Genomic DNA, 25,871 nt, shown 5'->3' with positions numbered 1-25,871 from the left:
ACTACAACGAGACGGCTGTGCTCACGCAGATCTTGTCTCTTTAGGGCGCAGGCGCCATGCTCCTACTGTCAGTCCGTCACCTTGACCATGTAGTTAACCCTCACGCCATTTGTCAAGAAATGTTGGTAGGTTGATTATATCTTGCTGCATTTTTAACCTGGATATTTGCTGAATGAGATGGTGATCTTGTCAATGACAGTGTGAGCATGATGGCGGTGCCAGGGAGCAGCCTGTTCATGGTAAGTGACATGCCCTCCTACTCTTGTTTACATACTCCATTGTTTAATCCAAAATAACTTTGATACATGAGTATGAATTTTAGCACATACAGATTATGTTATTCCATTGCATTTATATACAGTTTCTGTTCATGCGAAAATGATAGAAACAAGCAACCTCAGGTGATGTGTGTCAAAGAATTGAGGTCCGGGCAGACGTGGGCAACGGGATGGTTCACTTCACCTGATAAACGGAGTGAGCCAGCGCAGGCAGTGCGTTGTCTGACATACTGCATGCGTGAAGGAAAGCAGTGAATTGCTCTATATTTGGAAGGTGAGGTTATATTATTTATTAATATAAGGCTAAAGGTATCCAATGTGCTTTGGTGATGCATTGTAACTTGTGACAGTGTAACTAGATACGTGGAAATAGATGATTAATCTGATTCTTGTCATGACCTCTGACTATGGAACCATTGGGTCAGTTTCAACCAATAAACACACGTAACTAAAGCTCTTTAGAGTTGGTACATCTCTTAAAACATTTCTAGCCCCGAAGATGTACACATTATGTGTAATGTCACACCGGACACATATGTGTGTTTTCCCCACACGTACATCAGCTGTTATGATCTCCCCTCCCCTGCCCTGCATGAGTGACTTCCTCTCTCCTCAGGGAAAAAGATCTGGGAGTGGTTATACAAATAAATTTTAATCCGAAAAACACACAAGATATTTGGATCAACGTATAAAATGTTGACTAATATTACAGTGGCATTTCAGTACTTGGACAAAGATATGAAAAAAAATATTGTGAGCATGATACATCCAAAGTTGGAATATGCAGTAGTGATGTGGTCGCTGAGCTTGAAAAGGGATATGAGAAGATTAGAACGGATCCAAAAGATAGCTTCAAAGATGGTGCCGGAACTGAAGGACCTAATATATAAAGAAAGGCTGAAGGAAATGGGACTCCCAACCTTACAAAAAATGGAAATGATTCCATCAGGCGTCACAACAGCTTAGGTCATGTGGCACTGCTAGGGTTAACGGGAGAATGCTAAATCTCCCACCAGGCAACTAGGGTTGGCAAGGATTCGAATCCAGGCCGCCTAGACCTGAGGTAGGAACATGAGCCGCCGTAACTAACTACACCACCCAGCTCCCTGCCAACTTTACAAGATAGACGAGAAAGGAGACCTAATGACATTGTATAGAATTATTATTATTATTATTTTTTTTTTTACGTAGGGAAGAGGGCCAGCCAAGGTAAAAAAAAAAAAGAGTTATAAAAAAGCTCACTTGAGTGCTGGCTCTCCAAAGAGTACAAAAAGTGCCAAAACCGTCAGCCAGAATTAGGGAAGCAAATGCCTCGATACCTCCCTCTTAAAAGAAGACAAGTTGTAGGAATTTGGAAATACAGATGCAGGGAGGGAGTTCCAGAGTTTACCAGTGAAAGGGATGAATGATTGAGCGTACTGGTTAACTCTTGCATTAGAGAGTTGGACAGAATAGGGATGAGAGGAAGAAGAAAGCCTTGTGCAGCGTGGCCGCAGGAGGAGGGGAGGCATGCAGTTTGCAAGATCAGTAGAACAGTTACCATGAAAATAGCGATAAAATATAGAAAGGGATGCAACATTTCGGCGGTGAGAAAGAGACTGAAGACAGTTAGTCAGAGGAGGGGAGTTGATGAGACGAAGAGCTTTCGATTCCACCCTATCAAGCAAAGCTGTGTGACTGGAAACCCCCCCCAAACATGCGACGGATAAGGCCCTTATACAGAGTAAGCAGTTGGAGGGGCGAGAAAAACTGGCGGAGACGCCTCAGAACACCTAACTTCATAGAAGCTGTTTTAGCAAGAGATGAGATGTGAAGTTTCCAGTTAAGATTATGAGCAAAGGACAGACCGAGGATATTCATTGTGGAAGAGGAAGACAGTTGAGTGTCATTGAAGAAGAGGGGATAGTTGTCTGGAAGGTTGTGTCGAGTTGATAGATGGAGGAATTGAGTTTTTGAGGCATTGAAAACTACTAGATTTTCTCTGCCCCAATCGGAAATTTTAGAAAGATCGGAAGTCAGGCGTTCCGTGGCGTCCCGCGTGATCTGTTAATTTCCTGAAGGGTTGGACGTCTCTGAAAGAACGTGGAAAGATGTAGGGTGGTATCATCAGCGTAGGAGTGGATAGGGCAATAAGTTTGGTTAAGAAGGTCATTAATGAATAATAGAAAGAGTGGATGACAGGACAGAATCCTGAGGAACACCACTATTAATAGGTTTAGGAGAAGAACAGTAGCCGTCTACCACAGCAGCAATAGAGCGGTCGGAAAGGAAACATGAGATAAAGTTGCAGAGAGAAGGATAGAAGCCGTAAGAGAGCAGTTTTGAAATCAAAGCTTTATGCCAGACTCTATCAAAAGCTTTTGATATGTCTAACGTAACAGCAAAAATTTCACTGAAATCTCTAAAAGAGGATGACCAAGACTCAGTAAGGAAAGCCAGAAGATCACCAGTAGAGCGACCTTGACGGAAGCCATACTGGCGATCAGACAGAAGAATAGTTAATGCCATTGAAAAGATAGACAAGGAAGACCTGGTGCTGGTGACAAGAAGCTGGAAGGACAAGAGGACATGCAAAGATTAGGAAGAGGCAGTGTGTGAAGGATATTTGAAAATACAGTTTTCGGTAATTCTTTACAGTACATCCGTCCCCCTATTCTCTATCCACAACCCCCTAACCCCTTCAACAAGCTTGGGGGCCTGTGGGGAATTGGGGGTTTTGGGGGAAAGCCAAAATAAGCGAAATATGGGGTCCGAAAAATCTAAGGACAAAAACCGCAGTTTTCAAGTAAAATTTGAACAATTATAAAAATCAAGAATAATTTTCACTGAAATTATCCTAACCTAACATAATAACCTGCTAGCCTAATCTAGGTAAATTTCCCCAAATGTTGGAAAATATTGCTTAATATAGGGAAGTTTTACTTAACCCTCCCCCTGTTGGACACTAACCTAACCCTAACATAAACTTAACCTAACCTAACCTAAAAATATGAGCGACTCCGACTTTTTTACGTGATAAATTTTCGAGTAAAGATTCCACTTCTTGGAGATTCCTACAAATTCGGAGAAATTGACTTTGTGGAGGATGTGTCCAATCAAGCATTACATATAAAGATAATTTTCATTAATTTATGATAATTATATAGTCAAGTACACTTTTATTATGGATTGACTTGAAAATATGTAAGTGTATTGATTCTCTTAACTTTCGTCTTTTTTGGGTATGGCCTAGCGGGCATTTTGTTTAATCTTTTCCCTTGGCCACCATCCCTGATGTAAAAAAAAAAATAGACCATTGTTGTACTGTAAAAAAAAAAAAAACACGAGTCGGAGTCGCAACATTTAGATTTACTGGAGTCGGAGTTGGAGTCGGACTTTTGAAAATCCGACTCCACATCCCTGCTGCTAAACCCACCAAACACATACTGACCGTCTATGATTCTTCCCACATTGTATTTTCTTTTTCCAAACTTTGATTCGTCTATTTCCACAATCTCACCAGGACCACCAATCTTTTCCTGTTGATCCACACACCAGGCAACAACAACTTCCCGTGCAAAACTACACCAGTCACATATGGTTTTATCAAAGAGTGCAAGTTCCTCTCTTGCTACTTTATAGGAGAAGTAGTCTCGCACAAATAGATTTATGAATCTAATATTTGTTTCAAAATCAAGATGACTTTCTTCAAACCATGTCTGTTGAAAATTACACTTTTGTGGTGCTTTTTTTTCCCTTTCAAAAATTTTTATCACACTGAAATGCTTTTCTACACATATCAGGCTGGCACTCCTTTCCACACTTTTCACAGTTTCTTTTCTGGAATCAAGCCATGGTTCATCAGCAGTTTTATTAATCCTTCTGTGTATTTGTAGTAAGTGGCCACAAAGTCCCCATATGACAAAAAGCAGCCTGGACATGTAATGGAGAGATGTTTGTGGGGTGTTCCTGTGTGTGCGGCAGCCATGCTTACAATGGCGTTCCATGGCATTCCTGATTTCCTTGTCAGTGGTTCCTCCTCTATGACAGATATGTCTACATATGATTGGCCGACAAATCTCAGTGTTTCCTGATTGGCAGCAGATACCCCCCAAGTCATGGTAGTTAGTGACATGTGAGTTGATGTCATGGCCCCACAGAGCATGCGCTGAATTGATAACAAACATACGAACACACGCCTAATACCCACTAACACACACACGAACACACGCATACATGCATGAGCTCCGGCTGTAAGAACGTTGACCGGACTTAGATTCTGTGTGGTACAGAAAACTTTTCGTCCCATTTATAACCACCATAGACGCGGCCCCACCAAAACTTTTGTGTTTACTACAAGCCAACATAGTCCTCTACAAAATATGTGAATTCCATTACTGTTAGTGACACGGGCGTATTAGAAAGATTTTCCCAGTATTCCACATAGAATGGTGGAAAAGTGGAATGCGTTGAGTGATTAATTTGTTACAGCACATAATATGCATAGCTTTAAAGAAAAGTTAGATATGTGGAGGTATGGAGATAGGACACTATGAGCCCCGCTTGAACCCTGTACAACAACTAGGTAAATACACACCCACCCGCCCACTCACCCATATGGCAACATCCTAATATCCTCCTTTTCCTCTATTCACTATCCATTTTTCTTTCTATGTTGTTTTATTCCCATTTCCTCCATTCATTATACATTTTCTTTTTCTTGTTTTTTTTTTTTTATTTCCATTTATTATTCATTTCTTTCTATCTCCTGTTTTATTCCTATTTCCTCCATTTATTATATCTTTTTTGTCTCTTTACCTCTTTGACCAATAGCATGGCTTCATATACAGTGGAGACTCAATACTTGATCTAATCTTAGCAAAATCTCAAGTTTATTAAAATTTCAATATTTTTTTTTTTTTTTTACAGTTTTGATTTGTACATACCGTAGGTAAAAGCTGGTGATGGATAACTTAGAGGAGGGGAGAAGGGTGGGGAGGAGGGAGGTCGCCGGAGGATGAGTCGTCATCTATGAAAACATCTTGTAACTTTTCTCCTTGTGTGATTCCTGTGAATCCACTAATGGAGTGTTGTGGCTCATTAACACTTGCACTTTCACCAGATTCCTTATTTTTATCACTAATATGCCTCTTAGGTGCAATTGTAAGTTTCTAAATGAAAAACTATCAACAGAACGCAGAAGAATGCTGTTTTTCTTGAGACAGCGACAGGACTAGGGATGTGCACTAGCATCTGGTACAGGCACCCTCGCTTAACGAACGGGTTGCATTCATAAAAAAAAGTTTGTTGCGTGAATTTTCGTTAAGCAAACCAATTATAACAAGTTTGACCCCTGACTTGAACTTAAGAGATGTACCAATGGATTGGTATCGGTATCGGAATCGGTGGCATCGGCCCATTTTTTAGGTATCGGCATTGGTATCGGCTTATTTTATGCCGATACTTCCGATACCTAAAAGGAATTTACTACTTAGTGATATATTCGATAGGTATAAGATATTGATGATACCAAATTGATATAATACGGCGTATTAACTTTCCGTGGTGATTACCGAATGTCATAGAATACTGTTTTCTGTGGTAATAAGCCACAACCTCTGAATTGGATGTGTATGAAACGCATATAGGCTGAACTCCGGCATCCTGTCACACAGTCGGTCATGAGTCACCATGCATTCTCACTGTCTCTCAGTCAGACGCTGCTCCTCCACCCACACAAAGTTCACACAGGTGAAGAGCTTATGTTTTTTAACTATAATCTAAGAATGTCAAACTTCAGATATTGAGAATCCAACAAAATGATTTGGTATATATATATATATATATATATATATATATATATATATATATATATATATATATATATATATATATAGTTAGGCATTTTGCATTATTGTAAATAACAGCATATTCTTATTTGATTTATAATTAACAGTGCTAGTGCTAGCCTTTTCCAAGATATCATACTGGAATAGGTGGAAGCTCGAATTATATATGTATATTAATTTTAATGCAAGTTTAATTTTGAGTTACTTGTGTTAACCTAAGGATGTAAAAATTCCATAACTAAGAAAGTAACGATTCTGTTTTGTAATCATGTGCATTGTGTATAATTTGTTGCATATTAATTATTTAAGATCATAGCAATACACTAGAAATTTAGAATAAACTAAACTTTTTCTATTTAATTGAAAAGATTAGGTGAAAGCTCATTTTCTGAATTGGTCTACTAATGTCTAATGAATTAATATCAAAGGATGTCAGATTTAATTAAAGAGAAACATACACAACAAAATGAGTTTCTTTTGCTAATATTTTGTGTCTGTTTTACAATTTTAATAATTTTAAATATATTTTTGATCGCCAAAATATCGTCAATAAAATTAATAATGAAAATGCACAAGACGAAATGGTCGCTAAAGGAGTAAGAAGTAAGAATTTCAAATAACTGACAAGAATCAGAAGACTGAGAAGATATTCATTCCAATTACTGAGTAATTTACCTTTGCAAATGTCTTCAAAAAGCTTCTAGAATTGCTCCTATTTCACAAACGTTCTCAGAAGGACTCACAGCATTCCTCAAAACAAAGCCTCCCATCTGATAACGCTCGCCGTCCACCAACTCATCCTGGTGTCCAGTGCAGTAATCACTATAAGTAGTAGTATCGGTATCGGTGGTATCGGTATCGGTAGTAGTATCGGTATCGGCCCAATTAGGTGGTATCGGTATCGGAATCGGCCAAAATTTTGGTATCGGTACATCTCTACTTGAACTTCCAGTGAGAGTAAACAAAGCGAGAGTGCCTCAGTACAGTAAAAAGATTTAATGAAAGTGAAATTATGAAGTTAAGCATTTAAGCAGTTTAATTTAAGACTAAGTCATTATAATGTACACTAATGTATGTACGTAAGTAACTTTATAATGTTGATAATCTTAAATTTATGATGGGAGGGAGAGTGGAGCAGGAAAGAAGCTAGCTGGCAACCTGTGGAATGTAAACAAAGGGCGCATCATTGCACCGTATACAAAACTTATGTACCACATTTCCACAAGGCTTTCCATTTTATCCATTGCAGAGTCACGAGTTCAGGTGGTTCTTTTAGCTTGCAAGAAAGATACGGTTTCACCAGTCTTCTTAATAGAGTCTGCTGACTTGAAAATAGTAGAAACAGTAGATGGAGTCAAGCCATGGTTGCGAACAGTGCTATTAGTTTTCTCGCCTCTGGGTTCTCAAACTTTTTAACTCGTCGACCCCCCAGTGAGACTTCAAAATTTTCATCGACCCCCTAGCTTTAAATTAAAGAAAAAAAAAATACCAATGTCAAAAGCAATAGTAGTAGTAGTAGTAGTAGTAGTAGTAGTAGTAGTAGTAGTAGTAGTAGTAGTAGTAGTAGTAGTAGTAGTAGTAGTAGTAGTAGTAGTAGTAGTAGTAGTAGTTGACATGCAGTACGTATTATAAAATCGTTAAACACAGTATGAAAATATGTCGAAGTGTACGAGTATATGCAACTTAATTCTCAGTGCAACATACCTTTTCCTCCTTCAATGTTGACATCATTAATGTGAAGGATGTGCCTGATGGGCCTCAACAAGGATGCTGATTTTAGGTTGCAGGTTGGTGAGCTTCAGCCGTAGGTCGCCTCGTTCTTCCAAGCTTAGTCTGTTCCTCTGCTTTGTTAAGACTGCATTTGCATGACTGAAACCAGCTTCAACCATGTATGAACTTGGGAAAGCAAGTAAAATGGCTCAACCACTGCACAAAGCTGAGGATATTTAGCAACGTTGTTCTCGTTGATCCAGAATTCACGGAGGCCTTTTCTTCTGAACAAGGCACTTGCTTCCAGGTCCACAGTCATGTCAATGAATTCTTCCTTCAAGTGTAATGGAATGTCTGCATTCCCTATCTCAACATCAAACGGTGTTAGGATCCATTCAGGCACATTCATTTTCTCCAGGTCTTCAAAGCGCACTTTAAAGTCTTCAATTAAATTCTCCAGATGAGTTATGTATGTTTCTAGGTCACCATCAGAAATTTTTTCACTTTGTACCTGTTGTAAGTTTGAAAAATACTGAAAATCTCTACGGGCCAGTGAAGCTCTGAACAAGCCAAGCTTGCCTTGGAATCCCAGTAGAACTGTCCTGGCCTGAATGATGGTAACATCTTTACCCTGCAGGCGTTTTTGTGTCTCATTAAATTTAGAATAGAGGTCTGCCAAATAGAAAAGGGCATTTTTGCATTTTTTCAACTCTTCACATAGAGATGAGTCCACGTCTGCCAGGAACTGAAGAGTTGAGCTGTACAAGTCAACAAGTCTTTGTAAGCTGTGACCTCTAGACAGCCACCTTACATCAGTGTGCAGGAGCAATTGGTTAAACATGTCATCATTCTCTTCGCACAGCAGTGCAAACAATCGCGAGTTAAGTGGATGTGCCTTGATTTTGTTAATTGCCCTGATGCACACTTTCAAGGCATCATGCAGTTCACCACTGAGTTTCTTGGCTACAAGATGTTGCCTGTGCAGTACACAGTGTACAGTACGTATATTAGGCACTTTTTCTTTGAGTAGGCTTGCAAATCCTCTGTACCGGCCAATCATTGCTGGTGCACCATCAGTAGCCACTGCAGTAATATTACTGAGAGGTATGTTGTGCTTTTCAAAATACTGCTGCACACATCGTAAAATTGTTTCACCTTTGGCATCAGCTGTGAGATATTTAGCAAACAAAATTCATCAATTATGTCCTTTTGACTTTGACTGTAATACCTCACATATGCCATGAGAAGATTAGAGCTGCCAAAAGTTGATTCATCAAGTTGTAGAGACAACTTACTATCCTGAAGTTCAGACACCAAGGTTTTTTCAACATTATCTGCCATTTCATCAATTCTTCTTTGCACTGTACTGTTACTTAATGGCAAATTTTTCAAAACAGAGCTAGAATCCTTCTTCATAACAGTTTCTATAACTTCTTTAATGGCTGGGATTATGAGTTCTTCACCAATAGTGTGTGCCTTTCCTTTCTTTGCTATCATGAGGAGATGTTGTATGAGGCTTTTAAACCTCCTTCAGTATCAGCACTGGCGGGGGCTTTGAAAAAGGTCTTGATACTTGATCGACCCTTGAGTTTTTCTTTCAGTGTCTTGAAATAGTCAAGGTCTTTGTGTTTCTTATCAGAGTGAACTCTTTCAAGGTGGTCCTTCATCTTTGCAGGTTTCATGGCATCATTACTGAAAGTCTTTTCACACAAGAGACATAATGGCATGGTGTCATTGCTTAATGAAGTAATGAATCCATATTTCAAATATTCCTGAGAATACTGGCGGCATTTCTTCTTAGCAGCTACAGCAGCCATTATGTCTATTACACACAATTTTCAATGCGTCACAATAATCAATTCACGGACCAGTTACGGGAGCTAAGAGTACACTGAATGCGAGAGCAGCGAGACAGCGAGATGTGTGGGTGGGGCGGGGAATACGCTCGCTCACTCAGTACAGGACAGAGACAGGAATGCTTCCTGTACGGACCCTGGTACGGGCAGTAGAGGTGCGAGACAAGGAAGATTGGTTGAATGTAGTGTTGCCAGCACTGCTAAAATTTCCTATTGTTTGAAATCAATAAATTATGTTTTTTTTTTATTTAATGGTGCCCGATATTCTTCAGATGTTTACAAATTATAATCTGGGATTTCTAGTCGGGGGCTTCAAAGGTCCCTTCGACTCCAGCAGTACCATTTACTGACTCTTCGATTATTCATCGACCCCTTTCGACCCCTGGATATTCATCGACCCTTGGATGGTCCCATCGACCCCTGGGGTCGATATCGACCACTTTGAGAACCCCTCGACCATGCATGGATCGGAGATACCCTCGCCTTCGAACAACTAATAACTACAATCATTGTAGGGGCGGCCAGGTGCCATATGAGTCTTACAGAATATTCTAAATATGCCTAAAAAGCAGATATGATGCACATGGTGGTGTATGAGCACAAAATATCCAACTCAAATAAATGTACAGGGTCATAGAGGGCCAATATGACATCTCTGGGGTTTTTTGCCTTTTTCTCAGTTTCCACTTTTTATCATTCAAATCGTATCTTCTCCCAAATTTCTCAACGGATTTTCAGTTTTGAGATATTTTGAAGCTAAATGAAGCTGCTACATTTCCTCCTCATAGAATTTGGAATTTTTTTTTTTAAGTGCTGCAATATAATTTTATATAAAGAAAAATTGAAAAAATTCAAAAATTCATAATGTCCATCAAAATAAAAAGATAAAAATTCTATGAGGTGAAAAGTTTTGGCATACGACATACTTCATATCCGTACTGGTAAAATTGAAATATGCCCTCTGGTGACAAAGTTTATAGGAAAAATATTTTTTTCAAAAAATTGATTTTTTTTTTTTTCATGCAATTATTTATAGATCGATTCGCTTGTAACTACTAAACTAACATCGTGTAATAAACATTATCAATGAAAAAAAAATTACTCGCGTACCTCTTTATTTTCTATTTTTCAAAAACCTCACCAGACGGTCCCCTTAACTTGACCACCCATGGAGCGTGTTATCTCTTCCCCTGCTGCCCACTTTTATTTTTTAACTGCATTACATATTACTTACATGCATCATTAATTAGATGAATAAATGGAATATTGAAGGGTCTATTGTAAGCACAAATATATTCATAACAATTATGGCAAACATTTAAAGCCTACTACCAGCAGCGAACCATGCAGCAACTGGTAAAGGGCATGGATGGGCCTGGCAAGCCCACTATCAGGGAATGGTGGAAGTCGTATAACATCAAGCATGCCTTAGATAACATCGTCATCTTGGAACGAAGTGAAGACATCTACCATGAACTTGGCGAGGAATAAAATAAAGTATAGCCAGAATGCGCGCATGACTTCCCAGGCTTTGCTGAAGACGACATTGGTGTGATCAGAAATGACACAGTAAGTCTGTGCCATAGGGCTGGCTTCGATGAAGTTGATGATGATGATGATCAAGATCTTTTGGAAAGCCATGCTAAACCTCTCTCAAATGATGAACTTATAGAGCTAGACAAGGCATCAGAAGAGGCAGAAAAAGAGGGAGATGAGAAAGAAGAACCTGTGCGTGACCTGGACATCAAAACTCTTTGAGAATGTCTCGGTTTTATCGAAAAAGCTCGGGAAACCCTGAAGGAACGTGACCCAAATTCTGCCTGGAATAGCAAAGTGGCTCATGACATAGAGAAAAGTGTCAAGATTTATCAAGGAATATATGATGAAAAAATAAGAAAAAACAAACAGTCCTCCATCTACGACGATGTCTTATCCTTGTCTGCCCACTCAGCGCAAGATGAGTAAGGGTTGAAATCCCTACTGTCCCTTAGCCTCTGGAGGGACATCATCTGATAGAATACATGGCGAGTGAAAGGTAAATAAAAACATTTTGTTTATTTCTTTTGCGCAGTACTTTTTTTTTTTTTAATGACTATTTTCATGTATTTTAATTTCTGTATGGGTGACTTGACGTGCTGGAACGCATTCCCTACTATTACATGCTATAATGGGTTTGGTATACAGTAATTTCAATTTACGGTAAGGTTTTCAGGAACGCATATGTACCGTATAACGAGGCCGTACTATATATATATATATATATATATATATATATATATATATATATATATATATATATATATATATAAATATATATATATAAAACTGTTACCCTGAGTGGATGCCCTTCCTAACCTGGCTACGGTCTTGGAATGCATTCCCTACTATTACATGCTATAATGGGTTTGGTATACGGTAATTTCAATTTACGGTAAGGTTTTCAGGAACGCATATGTACCGTATAACGAGGTACTATATATATATATATATATATATATATATATATATATATATATATATATATATATATATATATATATATATATATATATATATATATATATATATATATATATATATATATATATATATATAAAACTGTTACCCTGAGTGGATGCCCTTCCTAACCTGGCTACGGTCCAAGGTTAGGAAGGGCATCCACTCAGGGTAATGGTTCCCAAATGCCAAAACCAAAGGTCTCCTGACTCTGTCAGACATATAAATGGATTACAGTAATACTCTGCTTAACGAACAGGATAGGGGGTGTCAAAGCTGTTCGTAGAGAGAAAATTCGTTAAGCGGACGTAATTTTCCCATAGGAAATAATGGAAATAGGGGGGGGATGCGTTCTGGGCTGGTCCCCAACATACCACATGGGTTAAAAAAAAATATTATATATACATTTGGCAGCCTATTGGGCCACTGGTTTACCACTACTTTTATGATGTTATATGAGTCATTGGAAGTCAGAGGAGCTACGTACTAATTCTCTCACATTCTTGCATTTATGTTCACAAAACAACATTTCTATTAGCTTTTTACAAACCTTGCCTCCAAGAAAGGATTGTTTTGTAATGCATAAAGTGAAATCTTACATGGAATACCAAAAAATAAAGCAGAGACGAGATGAGCCACAGACGAAGTGGGAGACTTGCGGTGACTCGGCCGCTTCTTCTTCTTGTGACCCTTTTAGCCTGCGTGTTGTCTTTCCCCATGATATTTGTTTCCACTCCTCTATTGCCTGCTATAATGGATATCATATCTTAGTATTTATATATGTTCATGCCACGAGGATAACCTTGACTCTGTGGCACTGAGTGAATTATTAATGAGTGATAGTAATTCACTATCACTCAGTGCCACGGAGTCAAGAGTTATCCTCGTGGCATGAGCATATATGAATACTAAGATATGATATCCATTATAGCAGGCAATAGAGGAGTGAAAACATAAACATCATGATGAAAGTAACACGCAAGCAAAAGGGTCACAAGAAGAAGAAGAAGCGGCTGAGTGGCCACGAGTCTCCCGCTTCATCTGTGGCTCATCTCATCTCTGCTTTAATTTTTTTGGTATTCCATGTAAGATTTCACTTTATGCATTACATAACAATCCTTTCTTGGGGGCAAGGTTTGTAAAAAGCTAATAGAAATGTTGTTTTGTGAACATAAATGCATATATAAGACAGTAACACCACCTCCAGAGGTGGTGTTCCCAGCAACCTCAGAGCAACCTGATAGCAACCTTGTCACCATTCCTCCAAGCGTTCATGGATGCCATTTCTCTGCAAGAGGTTGCTCTGACGTTGTTGAAGAATCTTGGATCCAGCTCCAGGAGTGCTAGAGACGGGTGGGGAGCCAGCCAATCACAGCGAAGCTACCGCGTTCGGTCCCTCACCCAGCAAATTCAAACTCAGAAAATTGCCTAAAACAGATGTGGTTGTACATTATGCGGACTTTTTGGTCTAACTTTATATAGTACGTTAAACCGGAAATTCGTTAAACGAACGTTTGTTAAGCAGAGTATTACTGTATTTGCTTCAACATACATGACACTAACGAACATCAGGGTAGCATTCAATTACATGGATAAAAGTATGGTGAAAAAGATATTAACCACTATGATAAGACCTAGACTAGAATATGCAGCAGTGGTATGGTCACCATATAGGCAGAAAGATATCAAGAAACTACAGTATCCGCAAAAAGTATAGACCGCCCCTCCCGCTCAAAGGAACAAAAACACAAACATAATGAGAATGTTATGAAAATGAGCAATACTAATGTTTTAGTACTTGGTCATCTGTCCTTTAGCTTTGATGACCATTTGTAGACATTTTGGCATTGAACCAGATAGGTTTCTGAAGTAATCCAGCTCCATTTCTATGGTCCACATTTTCAAGATCTCGTGGGAGAGCCGCGGTACAGATGATGTGTTGCATATATGTGTTTCATATAATTCCAACAATTCTCAATTGGATTTAAGTCAGGAGAGTTACCTGGCCACTCAATAAGCTCAACATTATGATCAGACAACCATATCATCACTTTTTTTGCCTTGTGACATGGTGCATTATCTTGCAAAAAATAATCACATCCATGAATTTCATAAAAAGGTAACATATGGTCATCTAGCACTTTGATATAGTTGTCAGTTCTCATTGTCATGTTTTTCAGAAGGAAAAACAACCCTGCACGACCCCCTGTGCCACTAAATGAACCCCACACCATCACACTGTCAAGATGCTTCACTGTTTTGCGGGTGTACTGAGGAGAGCAACGATTGGAATTCTTGGGATGTCTTATCCTCCTTGGCCGTGGTCTTACACATTTGAAGGTACTTTCGTCACTGAAAAGTACCTTCCTCCACTGTTCAGCAGTCCAGTCTTTGTATTTGCATGCAAACGCAAGTCTGTTCTTCACCATTGATGGTGTGAGGAGTGGTTTGGCAGCAGGCTTGTACGTGTGTAGGCCAAGCTCTTTCTGCAACCGATGTTGTATGGTTCATTCTGACACTCCTTGCAGCAAAGTCGGATGGCTTCTTTTGAGTTCACCTGCTGTAATCTCTGGATTATTGAGTGTTTCACGTCGTAGGATGTTGTCAGTACACTTAGAGGTCTTTCTAGGGCTTCCAGGGACAGGTTTTCGATGTGGTACGACATTAGGTGGGAGACCACGAGAGGTAGCGACCAGACGTCGGATGGTGCTCTCACCCCGCCCTGTACGTCTTGAAATTACTTTCGTCGACACATTTTCAGTCTTCCAGGCCAAAATACGAGCCTTTTCCTCTCCACTAAGGTTAGTAGGAGCCATCAGGATGAATGTCTCCTAAAACTGCAGCGCCACAAAGCATAACAACGAAAATAGGGAGTAGAAGGCAGGAGGAAAATGTAACATAAACTCCCTCCATAAGAGATCAATGAGCATTGAGGTGGGAAAACACAAGCTGAGTGCGCTGCCAGATAGCCAGCTGAGTTGCCAAATGTGAAATTATCAGGGCCGTTTCTAGCTTTGTGGGGGCCCTAGGCAAGAGGCAGTTAGGGGCCCCCAAAAGTTAGAGAGATAGACAGATTGGTATTTCATTTATACCTGTGAAGTTTGCCAAACAGTAATTAAACAACTTCTATATCTTTTGATAGTGTAAAAGGATGCAAGAAACTATTACACCATATTTATGTATTTTAAATCCTTTTCAAATCAAATTACAAAGAAAAATAGAAAATGCATGTACAATAATTATAACTTAAAATAGTGCTAACTGAACTTCACAGTCTCAGAATACAAACCACACTTCAAAATAGTAGTAACTTAACATCACAGTCTGAATATAAACCACACTCCAAAATAGTAGTAATTTAACATCAGTCACTGAATACAAACCACACTTCAAAATAATGGTAACTTAACATCACAGTTTCTGAATACAAACCACCACCAACTGCATTGTATTGGGCTCAAAAGCTCTGTTTTCTGGCTTTTTTACTAGCAAAATCATCAATGATGTCCTCATACAACACGTCTTTCCCCACTTCATGATTGATGCTGATTATTGCAAGACCACTGAGTCGCTCCTGCCCCATCATAGATGATCTTAAATAGGTCTTGATGAGTTTCAGCTTCGAAAAGCTCCTCTCTGCTGAGGCCACAGTCACAGGCAGAGTACAGGCAATTCTCAGTGCAACCCACAGATTGGGATACAATTCCTCCAAATGTTTTTTGTGGATAAAGGTGAGGAGCTCAAGAGCAGTCATTTTGTCTGAGGGCAAACTTGGTATGTGTTTAACTTCCATAGCCAGTTCCTTTCCATCAATGTCACTTTCATTTCCAGAGGTTAATGTCTTGCATAGTTTGTCACACTGGTTGCTCAATGACTGATCATCCAGTTTCTGGAAATTGAGCAGCACTCCAAATTGGTCTCTTACTTCACCCAGAGTTTTAAATCTATCAGTTAGGGATTGAATGGTAATATCAACAACAACATTAAAGAATGTTATTTCTAACCTCTTCATTGCATCTGCAATGGGCTCATCTGTGGCCTCATAAGCAGTGTCTTTTTGTATCTCTTAATCTCTTTTTCTTTGAGTACAGCCTCTACATTCATTTCCTCACACATGTCTTTAGCAGAGACTTGAGCTGAAGTGAATCCAATTCTTCTATAGTTAGTCAGAGATGTTTTCGCTTTAGTAAGGAGGTCAACTGCCACATCAGGCTGCATTTTAGGAGACTGCAGGAGCTTACTGACATGGTTCACAATGTGTAGAATGTCATGCCATATGACTGTGCAAATGAGAAATCGGTATGACCCCACCTCTTCTGCCAGACTTTGGGCTTCAACCTTGGTCAGAGGATCAGACACTTCCCTGACCTTCAACAAAGCTTCCCTTATATTAGAGGCCTGATACCGCACAGCTTCTATGCTATTAATACGGCTCTCCCATCTTGTGTCACTCCAGGTCTTGAGTGCAACAGTGACATAATCTTTTAGGATTGTCCATCTTTGTGGTGAGACTGAAAATAGGTTGTACAGTTTCTGAACAGTGCCGAAATAGCTAGTGGCATCTATTGAAGCTGTTGCTGCATCAGATATCATCAAGTTTAGGGAATGTGCTCCACATGGAACATAGAGTGCATGAGGGTTCTTCTCAAGAAGTCTGGCTTGAACTCCTTTGTTCCTCCCTTTCATGTTGGCACCATTATCATATGATTGTCCTCTGCAATCTTCAAGGAGAATATTCAGTTCCATCAGTTTCTTTATAATTAGCGATGACAAACCAAGACCTGTTGTTTCAGAAGCTACAAGAAACCCCATAAAATGTTCCTTAATTTCTGGTGTCTTATCCATTTTGACAGTCCTTATGACGACTGACATCTGTTCTTGATGGCTTAAATCGGGAGTACAGTCCAAAATAATTGAATAATATTTGGACTGTTTAATTTCAGTCACCATTGTGTCCATTATTTTAGTACTGATTGAAGCAATTAGTTCATTTTGGATGACATTTCCAAGGTAGCTGGAATGACTGAACAGGCCACTCTCAACACGCTCAATGTGCTGCTTCATGACAGGATCAGATTCAGCAAGCAGCTCCACCCCTTTTAAAAAATTCCCATTATTCTGCTGATGTAACGTGTTTGATGAACCTCTAAATGCAAGATTTCTCTCGGCTAAGGATTGGATAATGGCGATTAAGCGAGTCAGGACATCTCTCCAGCGCCTCTTTTCAGCCTCCAATAGTGTTCTTTCAGCTTGGTCTATTGTCTTTCCAGTTTGCAAACGGAATTGTAAATCTTTCCAGGTGTGCTATGTGTGCTGGACTGCTTTCATGACTTTTCAAAATTGTGCCTACGTTTTTCCAGTCTGTCAGTCCTTCTGTCACTAATTTTTGTTCCTTGGTTGATAATAATTTACAACAAAAGCAGTAGAGAAAATTTTTTGTTTTTGAGTAGATAAGCCAAGTCCGCTTCATCTTTTCTCCATTAACCAATGTTCTACAAAAATAATGATGATGAAAACTTCTTCCGTCTTCTTTTTTTGGAAATGTGAAATCAGAACTAATCTGAAATGGCCCTCTACCTACTGCATCCATTCTAAATGTATCAGACAGAATGGGTGGACAGTTAGCAGGATCTAGTGGTTTAGAATAAATGGGAGGCTGATCAGAAGTAGATGATGCCTTCTGTGGTTCTGGGGAATGTGGTGGTCTTGGTGGCAGTACAGCTTCCTGGACAGATCCTGATGAATGTGATGGCCCTGGAGCATCCTGTTCAGGAAGTTCAGAATATTCCTCTGGCTTGGTGTCTGGAGCTCCAATATATTTTAGAATTGATCCTGCAAAATTACAAATTTCCTTAGATGATTAGGCTTTGTCTAAAATAATACTCACCATTCAGAAAACATAATAAAAGCAAACTTTAATATGTTTCTTCAAATTATTAAATAAACGATAATGAATTACCTTTTTCTTTTGACCATTTTTCTTCGTCAGATTTCTTTTTCTTTCGTTTCTCTGCTCCGCTGAGATAAATTCATTTTGATGCCATTACGGGAATGATGATTGGCGAGTCTTAGATCTAGTCTAACAATGATCTATCATTGTAGGCTTAGCACAGAAATTTGTAAAGTGTAAACCTTATAAATACACTCTAATGGAAATAAATTTACATACACGAAATTCGAGTAGAATAATTATCATATGATTATTTCTATCAGTGTAGACCTAACACAGATATCTGTAAAGTGTAAACCTTTTAAATACCCCTTAATAAAAATAATTTTACATACACAAAATTTGGGTAGACCTGAAAGGTGAACAGATGGGAGATTGTTGAGCCTGTGGTTATCTTAATATTATATACGAACTAGAGAAACGAACCACACGACAAACGGAATAGGATTCATGTATTTCTGTCACTTCCTTTTGAGCTAACCTTGGTCCTGCCATCTAGTATTTTTTCATTGGGTAAGTGAAGTGAGAAAATAAATAATCATAACTTTGATAATAAAGAAATAAGTGAATAAATGAATAAGGGATAAAATATCGATACAAAATAAACAAAATTGAACATATGAACATATGAACATTGAATAGTGAAAAAGGTGGAAAAGGTACACATAAATGAATAAATAAAGCCAATTAATTCTTACCATATTATATCTTTAGATTAAATAAGATGTAGGTGATTTTTAACAAGATGTTTTTTTTTAGCAGACGATCAAGACATTTCAAACAATAACAAACACTGCAAGAGGCGTGTTGTTTATTTGCGTCAGCAGGTGGGAGAGGCACAGGCTCATATTTGACCTTTGGTAGCGTTACCTGACCCTTGGGCCGGCCGGGGGTCCCCTGGTAGCTTGGGGGCCCTAGGCAATCGCCTATACCGCCTATAGCTAGAAATGGGCCTGGAAATTATAATAACCATATGCCTGACAGCGGCAGAAAACGCAACAAGTTCAGAGCGCTTTTTAGCATCGATTTCAATGGGGAGCGCTCTATACTTTTTGCGGATACTGTAGAAAGGATACAAAGGGCTGATACAAAGATGGTCCCCCTAAATAAAAGATCTTCCCTATGAAGAAAGACTGAAGGAGATGGAGCTACCAACTTTGAAGGATAGACGGGAAAGAGGAGACCTAATAGCAATGTATAAGTTAGTAAACTGGATGGAGAAGATAGATAGACAAGAACTGGTAACACTGATGGAGCAGGGAGACAGACAAACAAGAGGACATTCCAAGAAAATCATGAAAAGTCAGTGTCAGGAATATCAAGAAGTTCAGTTTTCCATATAGGACAGTAGACATCTGGAATGGATTAAGTGAAGAGACTGCAACAGCAGAAAGTGTGTGCAAATTTAAGAAGTTAAATAAATGTAGATATGGAGACAGGTCACTATGAGCCCCGCTTGAATCCTGTAACATACAACTAGGTAAATACACCAAGAAGACCAAGTGAAAAGCACAAGGGAAGATAAACATAACCTTTGCTGCCCAACCCCATATTGGACAGAACTTGAAGATGACATTGCTTTTGCAGCAATGTTTTCTGCATGTGTAATGTTATTACATTGCTTTCCAATAGTGTACTATGCTTAAATACCTTAAAAACTTTTTTTTGCTGAATTTGACCTTTTGAAATGGGGATTTTTTTTATTGTCAAATACATACAGTAAATGAAATGCTATAAAATGTATGTTATTATTATTTCCTACATATAAAAAAGTAGTAGTAGTAATAGTAGGTTTTTAGGAGAAGGAAAAATAGTTGGTATGCTAGTGCACCACTGTCAATGAACAGGAGTGAAACTAGCCCACTGCCTTGGGTAGAGATATACCTGTGGGTGGACTGGTTTCACAGGGGAATCAACCTCAGAGACATGAACCTTGCATCTCAGGTCTTATCCCCCCTCTTTCCCCCCCCTCTCTCTCTCTCTCTCTCTCTCTCTCTCTCTCTCTCTCTCTCTCTCTCTCTCTCTCTCTCTCTCTCTCTCTCTCTCTCTCTCTCTCTCTCTCTCTCTCTCTCTCTCAATTTTCTCTTGTCTTAGACAAATTTATGTAGTGGTAGGAGCCATACACCACTTGAAAGAGCTGCAGGTTGCTGATCCTTGTCCTAGTTAAACACAATACAGAGAAGAGTCCAAAGGTGGACTTCAGGAAATTGAAGGATATAGATTGAAGTTGTATAAACATTGCACTATATATGCATGGAATTTGGAACTCTACTGTGGTGCATCTGAAAAGTACTTACCACTCCTTTCAAAATACTGAATCAATTGTTGCAAGAGTAATGGTGCTCTTTCTGGAATGAGGTTTTATCTTCAACACTAACAAGTTTTCCTTGTTCAAAGAAAACATTCAATATAAAATGTAAACAAGTGGTCCCTTTTTTACTTCATTTCTCATGTTTGTGAATGTCTCCATTGCTTTTTTCAAATGATCATAGGAGGAATTAAAAAAAATACTGTAAGCAAATTACAATTATGAAAATTAGATTTGGATGTTATCTTATCTCTATACTCTTTGAAGGTAAAATGTAGGATACTACATATATCTTTCTCAAATATATTAGGCAAATTTTAGGAAGAGTATTTAAAATTAATTTTTGTAGATGAAAATAATAATGCAATGAAATAAATACTCATTACTTTTCAATCTGAGTTTATTATGGTTTCTTACATCAGAATTTTGCAATTTTATTGTTATCCAATTTTTATTAGTACTGTATTTGAAAAAAAAAAAAGATACACATTAAAACTGATCTGCAACTCACTGGTGGGTCATATTGAAATAATGGATAGCTGATGACCCACCAGTGGGTTGCATCACAGGTAATGTGAAGGTGTAAGATAATCCCCTATCATGTCACATCTTACGAAGACATGAAATACTAAAAAAATAACAAACATTTGATTGTATTATTTTCAGTCATGGATTAGCATTTTTAATCTGTCTTAAAATCATTACACCAGCATATAATAAGTATGCAGAACAAGTATATAATTGTATGCATAACCTGAGTACAAGTAGTTGTCAACTTGTGACTGCACTTATTTATGACAAATTGGTTGCAACTCGATCTGGTCAGAAGTTGGCCATGTTAAATCATCACAAGTATATTATGTTGGATATTCTCATTGTAATCATCTTTAAGTTATATAGCATTTTTAGAAACATTTTCTTTGTTCATTATTTAGTTTTATTGGCTCATTGTTTTTATTATTAGATTTGTCTTATTTTATCACCATTTTCTGTTCATTAATATTTTAGTCATAGTTGTGGTCATTAAGTCAAACAGTTGCAAGTCAATGACTACCTGTATTTATAGGGTGCATCCACATGGTCAAACATCTGTTTATGGTCTGAACATTACCAGATAGCAATAGGAAGAGGGCAGGAGTGCTAATGCTATGGAAAGTGAGTACCAATGAGTGTAACAGAGACTGTCTTTGTTCACAGTTTTGATGCCTTGGACATTTTGTAACAGGACAAAGGCTTACTTACTTTTTACAGGATGAACTGACATTGTAAATTGATTAGATCTCACCATGGTGTTACAGCGAACTGTATAAGATGCTGGCCATGGTCATAGGTCTCCCGACCTAACACTGACATTGACTTAAAAGCATTGTTTGCTGGTTTTTCCCTGGTGAATTAAACTACATCTGGTACTACTGTTTGTTGCCAACAGATCTTAACCTTGTTTCAATGCCTATGATGTCATCCTGCTTCATCTTCCTATATGATAAGTGTTTGACTGTGTGGATGCATGCAGAGGCTTTTCTTACCTAACCACTTAAAATATATTACCTTTAGAAAGTAATGAGTGAGTCCCTAATACAGTGATTGCAGTGAAAAATCCTCATGAAGTAGCCTGCCCTTCATTGCATCACTTGAGGTGATCAATTCATTGTTATTACTTTCAGTAGTTGTGTATAAACTACTAAACTGGTATGGATGCCCTCTGTATAAACTACTTAACTGATATGGATACCCCCCCCCATCTCTCTCTCTCTCTCTCTCTCTCTCTCTCTCTCTCTCTCTCTCTCTCTCTCTCTCTCTCTCATTAAGAAGGCTAGCCAAAGACAGTAAAAAGCATAAAAAGCTTATTAAATTTCCCACTTCTAGATAGTTGATTAACGAATGTTTCAAGAAAGTTGACCAATTTAATTCTGGAGGCTTTGATACTCTTAGTAAATGGCTAAAGTGATAGGAAGCTGATAATTGATTAGATATGGCTAACATCTAATGAAAATGGATTACAGTAAGTCCTCTTCATAGGGCACTTCTTTATCCGGTAAATTCACAGTTACGGTATTTGGAAATTACTACCCTCGATTCGATATATGGTAAGAAAAATTCACATACGGTATCTACTCATGTCATGCCTAAGCCTGCTATTTTTCTTTTCGTGTTATTGCATCCAAACACTGAGCAATTGTTCAGCATGTTTAGTTGTTTATAGCACTGGAGAGTTTGATGAACACTCCAGCTAGCCCAGTGTCCACAAGTGATATGTAAACAACAGGAAACCTCAGGTGTCAGGCCAAAGTGCCTGAACGTCCTGCCAAAAGTCAGCTGTCAGTGAGCACTGAGCTGGGGTGGCACGGGAAGTATGACGTGGATGACGTCACACCAGCAACCAGTCTCTTCCTGCGTTTCCCATTGAACACAAATGAAATCCTTATGTGTGTTTTTTGTGGATATTATCATGACACACAGTGACATAACACACAGTGACATAACGGCCCCAAAACGTTCTGCAGACACTGCTGGAGTTGACAAGGCAAAGCGAAAGTGAAGGAGTCTGCCCACTCAGCGGAAGATGAGTAAGGGCTGAAATCCCTACTGTCCTTTACTTAGCCTCGGGAGGGACATCACCTGATAAGATACATGGCGAGTGAAAGGTAAATAAAAACATTTTGTTTATTTCTTTTGCGCAGTACTTTACATTTTTTTATTTTTATATGACTATTTTGATGCATTTTCATTTCTGTAGGGGTGACTATTGACGTGCTGGAATGCATTCCCTATTATTACATGTTATAATGGGTTCGGTAAACGGTAATTTCGATTTGCGGTAAGGTTTTCAGGAACACATATGTACTGTATAACGAGGACTTACTATATATGGATTAATGATAAACAGTTATGTTGAATTCCCAGCCTATTGCACCCTTACTAAGACATGTACTAAGACATGTAGCAAATGGTCGTGTGAGTGATATTGAAGTTTGAGGGCAGGAAGGAGCAGGCAGGAAATCAGATTCATCAGAATCACCATATCTATATTTATCCATGATGAAAGACTAAAAGGCTAGTATATCTTTGTTATTAATTCACAAATTGAAAAGAAGCAGCATTTGATTTAATAATCACAAAACAGTAATAACCATGCCTGATTCCTTGTCTTGTGGTGGCGCCTTACCCAAAATCCATCCATCCATCCATCCTTGTCTCATGAAGCAGCTTTAGCTACTTCCAGTCTTTGTGGGATATTTTGTCTGGAAAGAATTGGTTTTGGCTGTCTTTTTATTTATTTATTTTTTTTTTATTTAAAGAAAGCCTGTGATACTACTTGGCTATACATCTTCCACCAGTTGTCCTCTCTTGGTATCTCTAGCAACATTGAGGTTTCCTCCACTGTTTTCTCAAAGATTGTTTCTTCTTTGTTAAAATTGCCACTTCCTATTCTCCCCTCTTCTGTATAATTAGTACAACTCTCTTCCTCCTAGCCATCAATGGCATAGTTTCCAGCCTCCCAACTGGTGTCAGATCCTCCCTCTATGTTGATGACTGCCATATATGCCTCAGGTCCTTCTTTTCCTCTTCTCCATCACCTTCCCTTGTCTTGTAAATGCTGCCACTCCTTAAGCCACCAACCATAACTTTCATTTCTCTCTTACCAAATCTTACTCTTATCTTATTCTCTCGCTCCCAAACTTCTCCCCTCTTCTTTATGATACTCCTCCTGAATACTACAATTCTGGTAAAATTCTTGGTTTCTGCTTTGACTATTACCTCACTTGGAAGCAACATATTCTTTCCATTATAGAAACTGCTATTTGCCGTCTCTGGCTCCTACAGACTCTGTCCCATGTATCCTGGAGTGTTTACTGTAAAACTCTACTTTACCTGCACACTCCACTAGTCCTTTCTACTTTCTACTCTTGATTATGGTTTCCATGCTTACTCTTGGTCCTATCCCTCTCTCCTCAGTCTCCTTGACACTGTCCACCACCTCAGTCTTTGCCTTGCTCTTGGTGCTTTCTACTCTTCCCATGTTGAAAACTTCTATATAGAATCAGGCCTTTCCATCCATACCATGCTGACAGGTCCTCCTCCTCTTCCACTGCTATACATGTTTCCTCCAGTTTCCTTCCTCAGCATTACACATCCTTCCCCTCCCTCTCTTTCCATAGTTTTTTTTTATCCCCCCCTGGCCCACTCCTCCATCTCCCATATCCCCTGTTTCTGCCCAGGTTACACCCAAGCTCACATTACTGCCTTCCCTCACCTTTTCTCACTATTCCAAACCCCCTGCCTTGCTGACATTCTCATAGAATCGGGATTCTATGAGAATGTATCCCTGCCCTTATATCATTCCTATACCATCAAAGTCCTTCATCTAATCTAACCCCTTCCTATAGTGCCATATGACCTATTCTAGTCTGGCACATTACAAATCCATAACATTTAACTGAACTTCTTGCTTGTTGAGCAATTTATCAATGCAAGAACATTGGCTTCATTGCTTCACTCCTTATGATTATGATCATGAATACTGTGTACATCAGACAGCCAATACATCATAAGCACAGTTGGCTTATATGGCTAGTGTTGTACATTTAATATTTTTCTTAGTCAGCCAATAATTAATTAAGGCTCCAATTATTAGAGTGCATTTCCATAATATCACTAACTAATCATAATATTTGTTTGCAAATAAAACATTTAAGTGGTCATAATCTTACATTAGATTGGAGATGAGTTTCTAGGAAACAATGTACAGTTGCTATTTATAAGTTTAATATTTTTAAAAATATTAAAATCAACATAAATCAAGCTAAATTATACAATGTACTCTAACAACAACAATAGTACTAATAGCAACAAATACTGCTATCTTGGAGATTATTCATTGATATTTCAGTATTTCTTAGCAAGACCTGGTGGATGATGCTTAACATATGAATTTCCTTTCTTTGGAGGTGTGTGTTTGAGGAAGGCCTTCTTGCCATTCTCAAGCTTGATGGGTTCCCTACTATAGGTGTTGACTAATTCATCAAGTGAAGAAAATGCCTGAAATAAGAAAAGAATACAAATTAGTTAAGGACACACATTGTGTTCAAATAAACTACAAAAAGTATATCATATAGGTTGTATTATCCTTTATTTATGATAGGATCAACTGTTTTTCATTATAGGATCAAGACTATGATGTAGTAAGCATGTAAAGGTAGCAAGCTCAGTAGCATTAGAATAACATTTACAGATGGAATATTCCTAGCACATACATACTATTTTATTGAGGCACATATACTACTAAAAACAATTGACACCAAACAAAACAGAAAATCCAAGCATCACTTTGCAAAGGATAGATGGAGATCCATCTCTGCGTGAAATTTTCTGTGTACAGAAAACCAACTAACAAGGTCTTCATACATTTTCTAACCATAGCAACAGGACCAAGTCAGGAGAGGT

General features: G+C 38.5%; 1 protein-coding gene, 1 long non-coding RNA gene and 1 pseudogene across 4 annotated transcripts in view; 1 reads left to right on the top strand and 2 right to left on the bottom strand.

Annotated features, from left to right (window-relative positions):
- LOC123518324 lies at positions 1-23,071 on the top strand. The gene is made up of 3 exons (XR_006678758.1): positions 1-239; positions 386-552; positions 22,931-23,071. It is a non-coding gene; the product is annotated as an uncharacterized LOC123518324 (long non-coding RNA).
- LOC123518321 lies at positions 7,556-10,033 on the bottom strand (annotated as a pseudogene).
- A 2,102-nt stretch (positions 23,072-25,173) lies between the features above and the next one.
- The window catches only part of LOC123518322, a 104,363-nt gene continuing 103,665 nt past the window's right edge, over positions 25,174-25,871 (bottom strand). For all 3 annotated transcript variants that reach the window (XM_045279078.1, XM_045279079.1, XM_045279080.1), the window contains one exon: positions 25,174-25,466. In XM_045279078.1, coding sequence (XP_045135013.1) covers positions 25,314-25,466 — 153 coding nt within the window. In that variant the 3' untranslated portion in view covers positions 25,174-25,313. The remainder of the gene's footprint in view (positions 25,467-25,871) is intronic.

This window comes from Portunus trituberculatus, chromosome 43, assembly GCF_017591435.1.
Source record: "Portunus trituberculatus isolate SZX2019 chromosome 43, ASM1759143v1, whole genome shotgun sequence".
Classification (NCBI taxonomy): Eukaryota; Metazoa; Arthropoda; class Malacostraca; order Decapoda; family Portunidae; genus Portunus; species Portunus trituberculatus.
The sequence above is the reverse complement of the archived record's forward strand: the minus strand, read 5'-3'. Positions and strand labels throughout refer to the sequence as shown.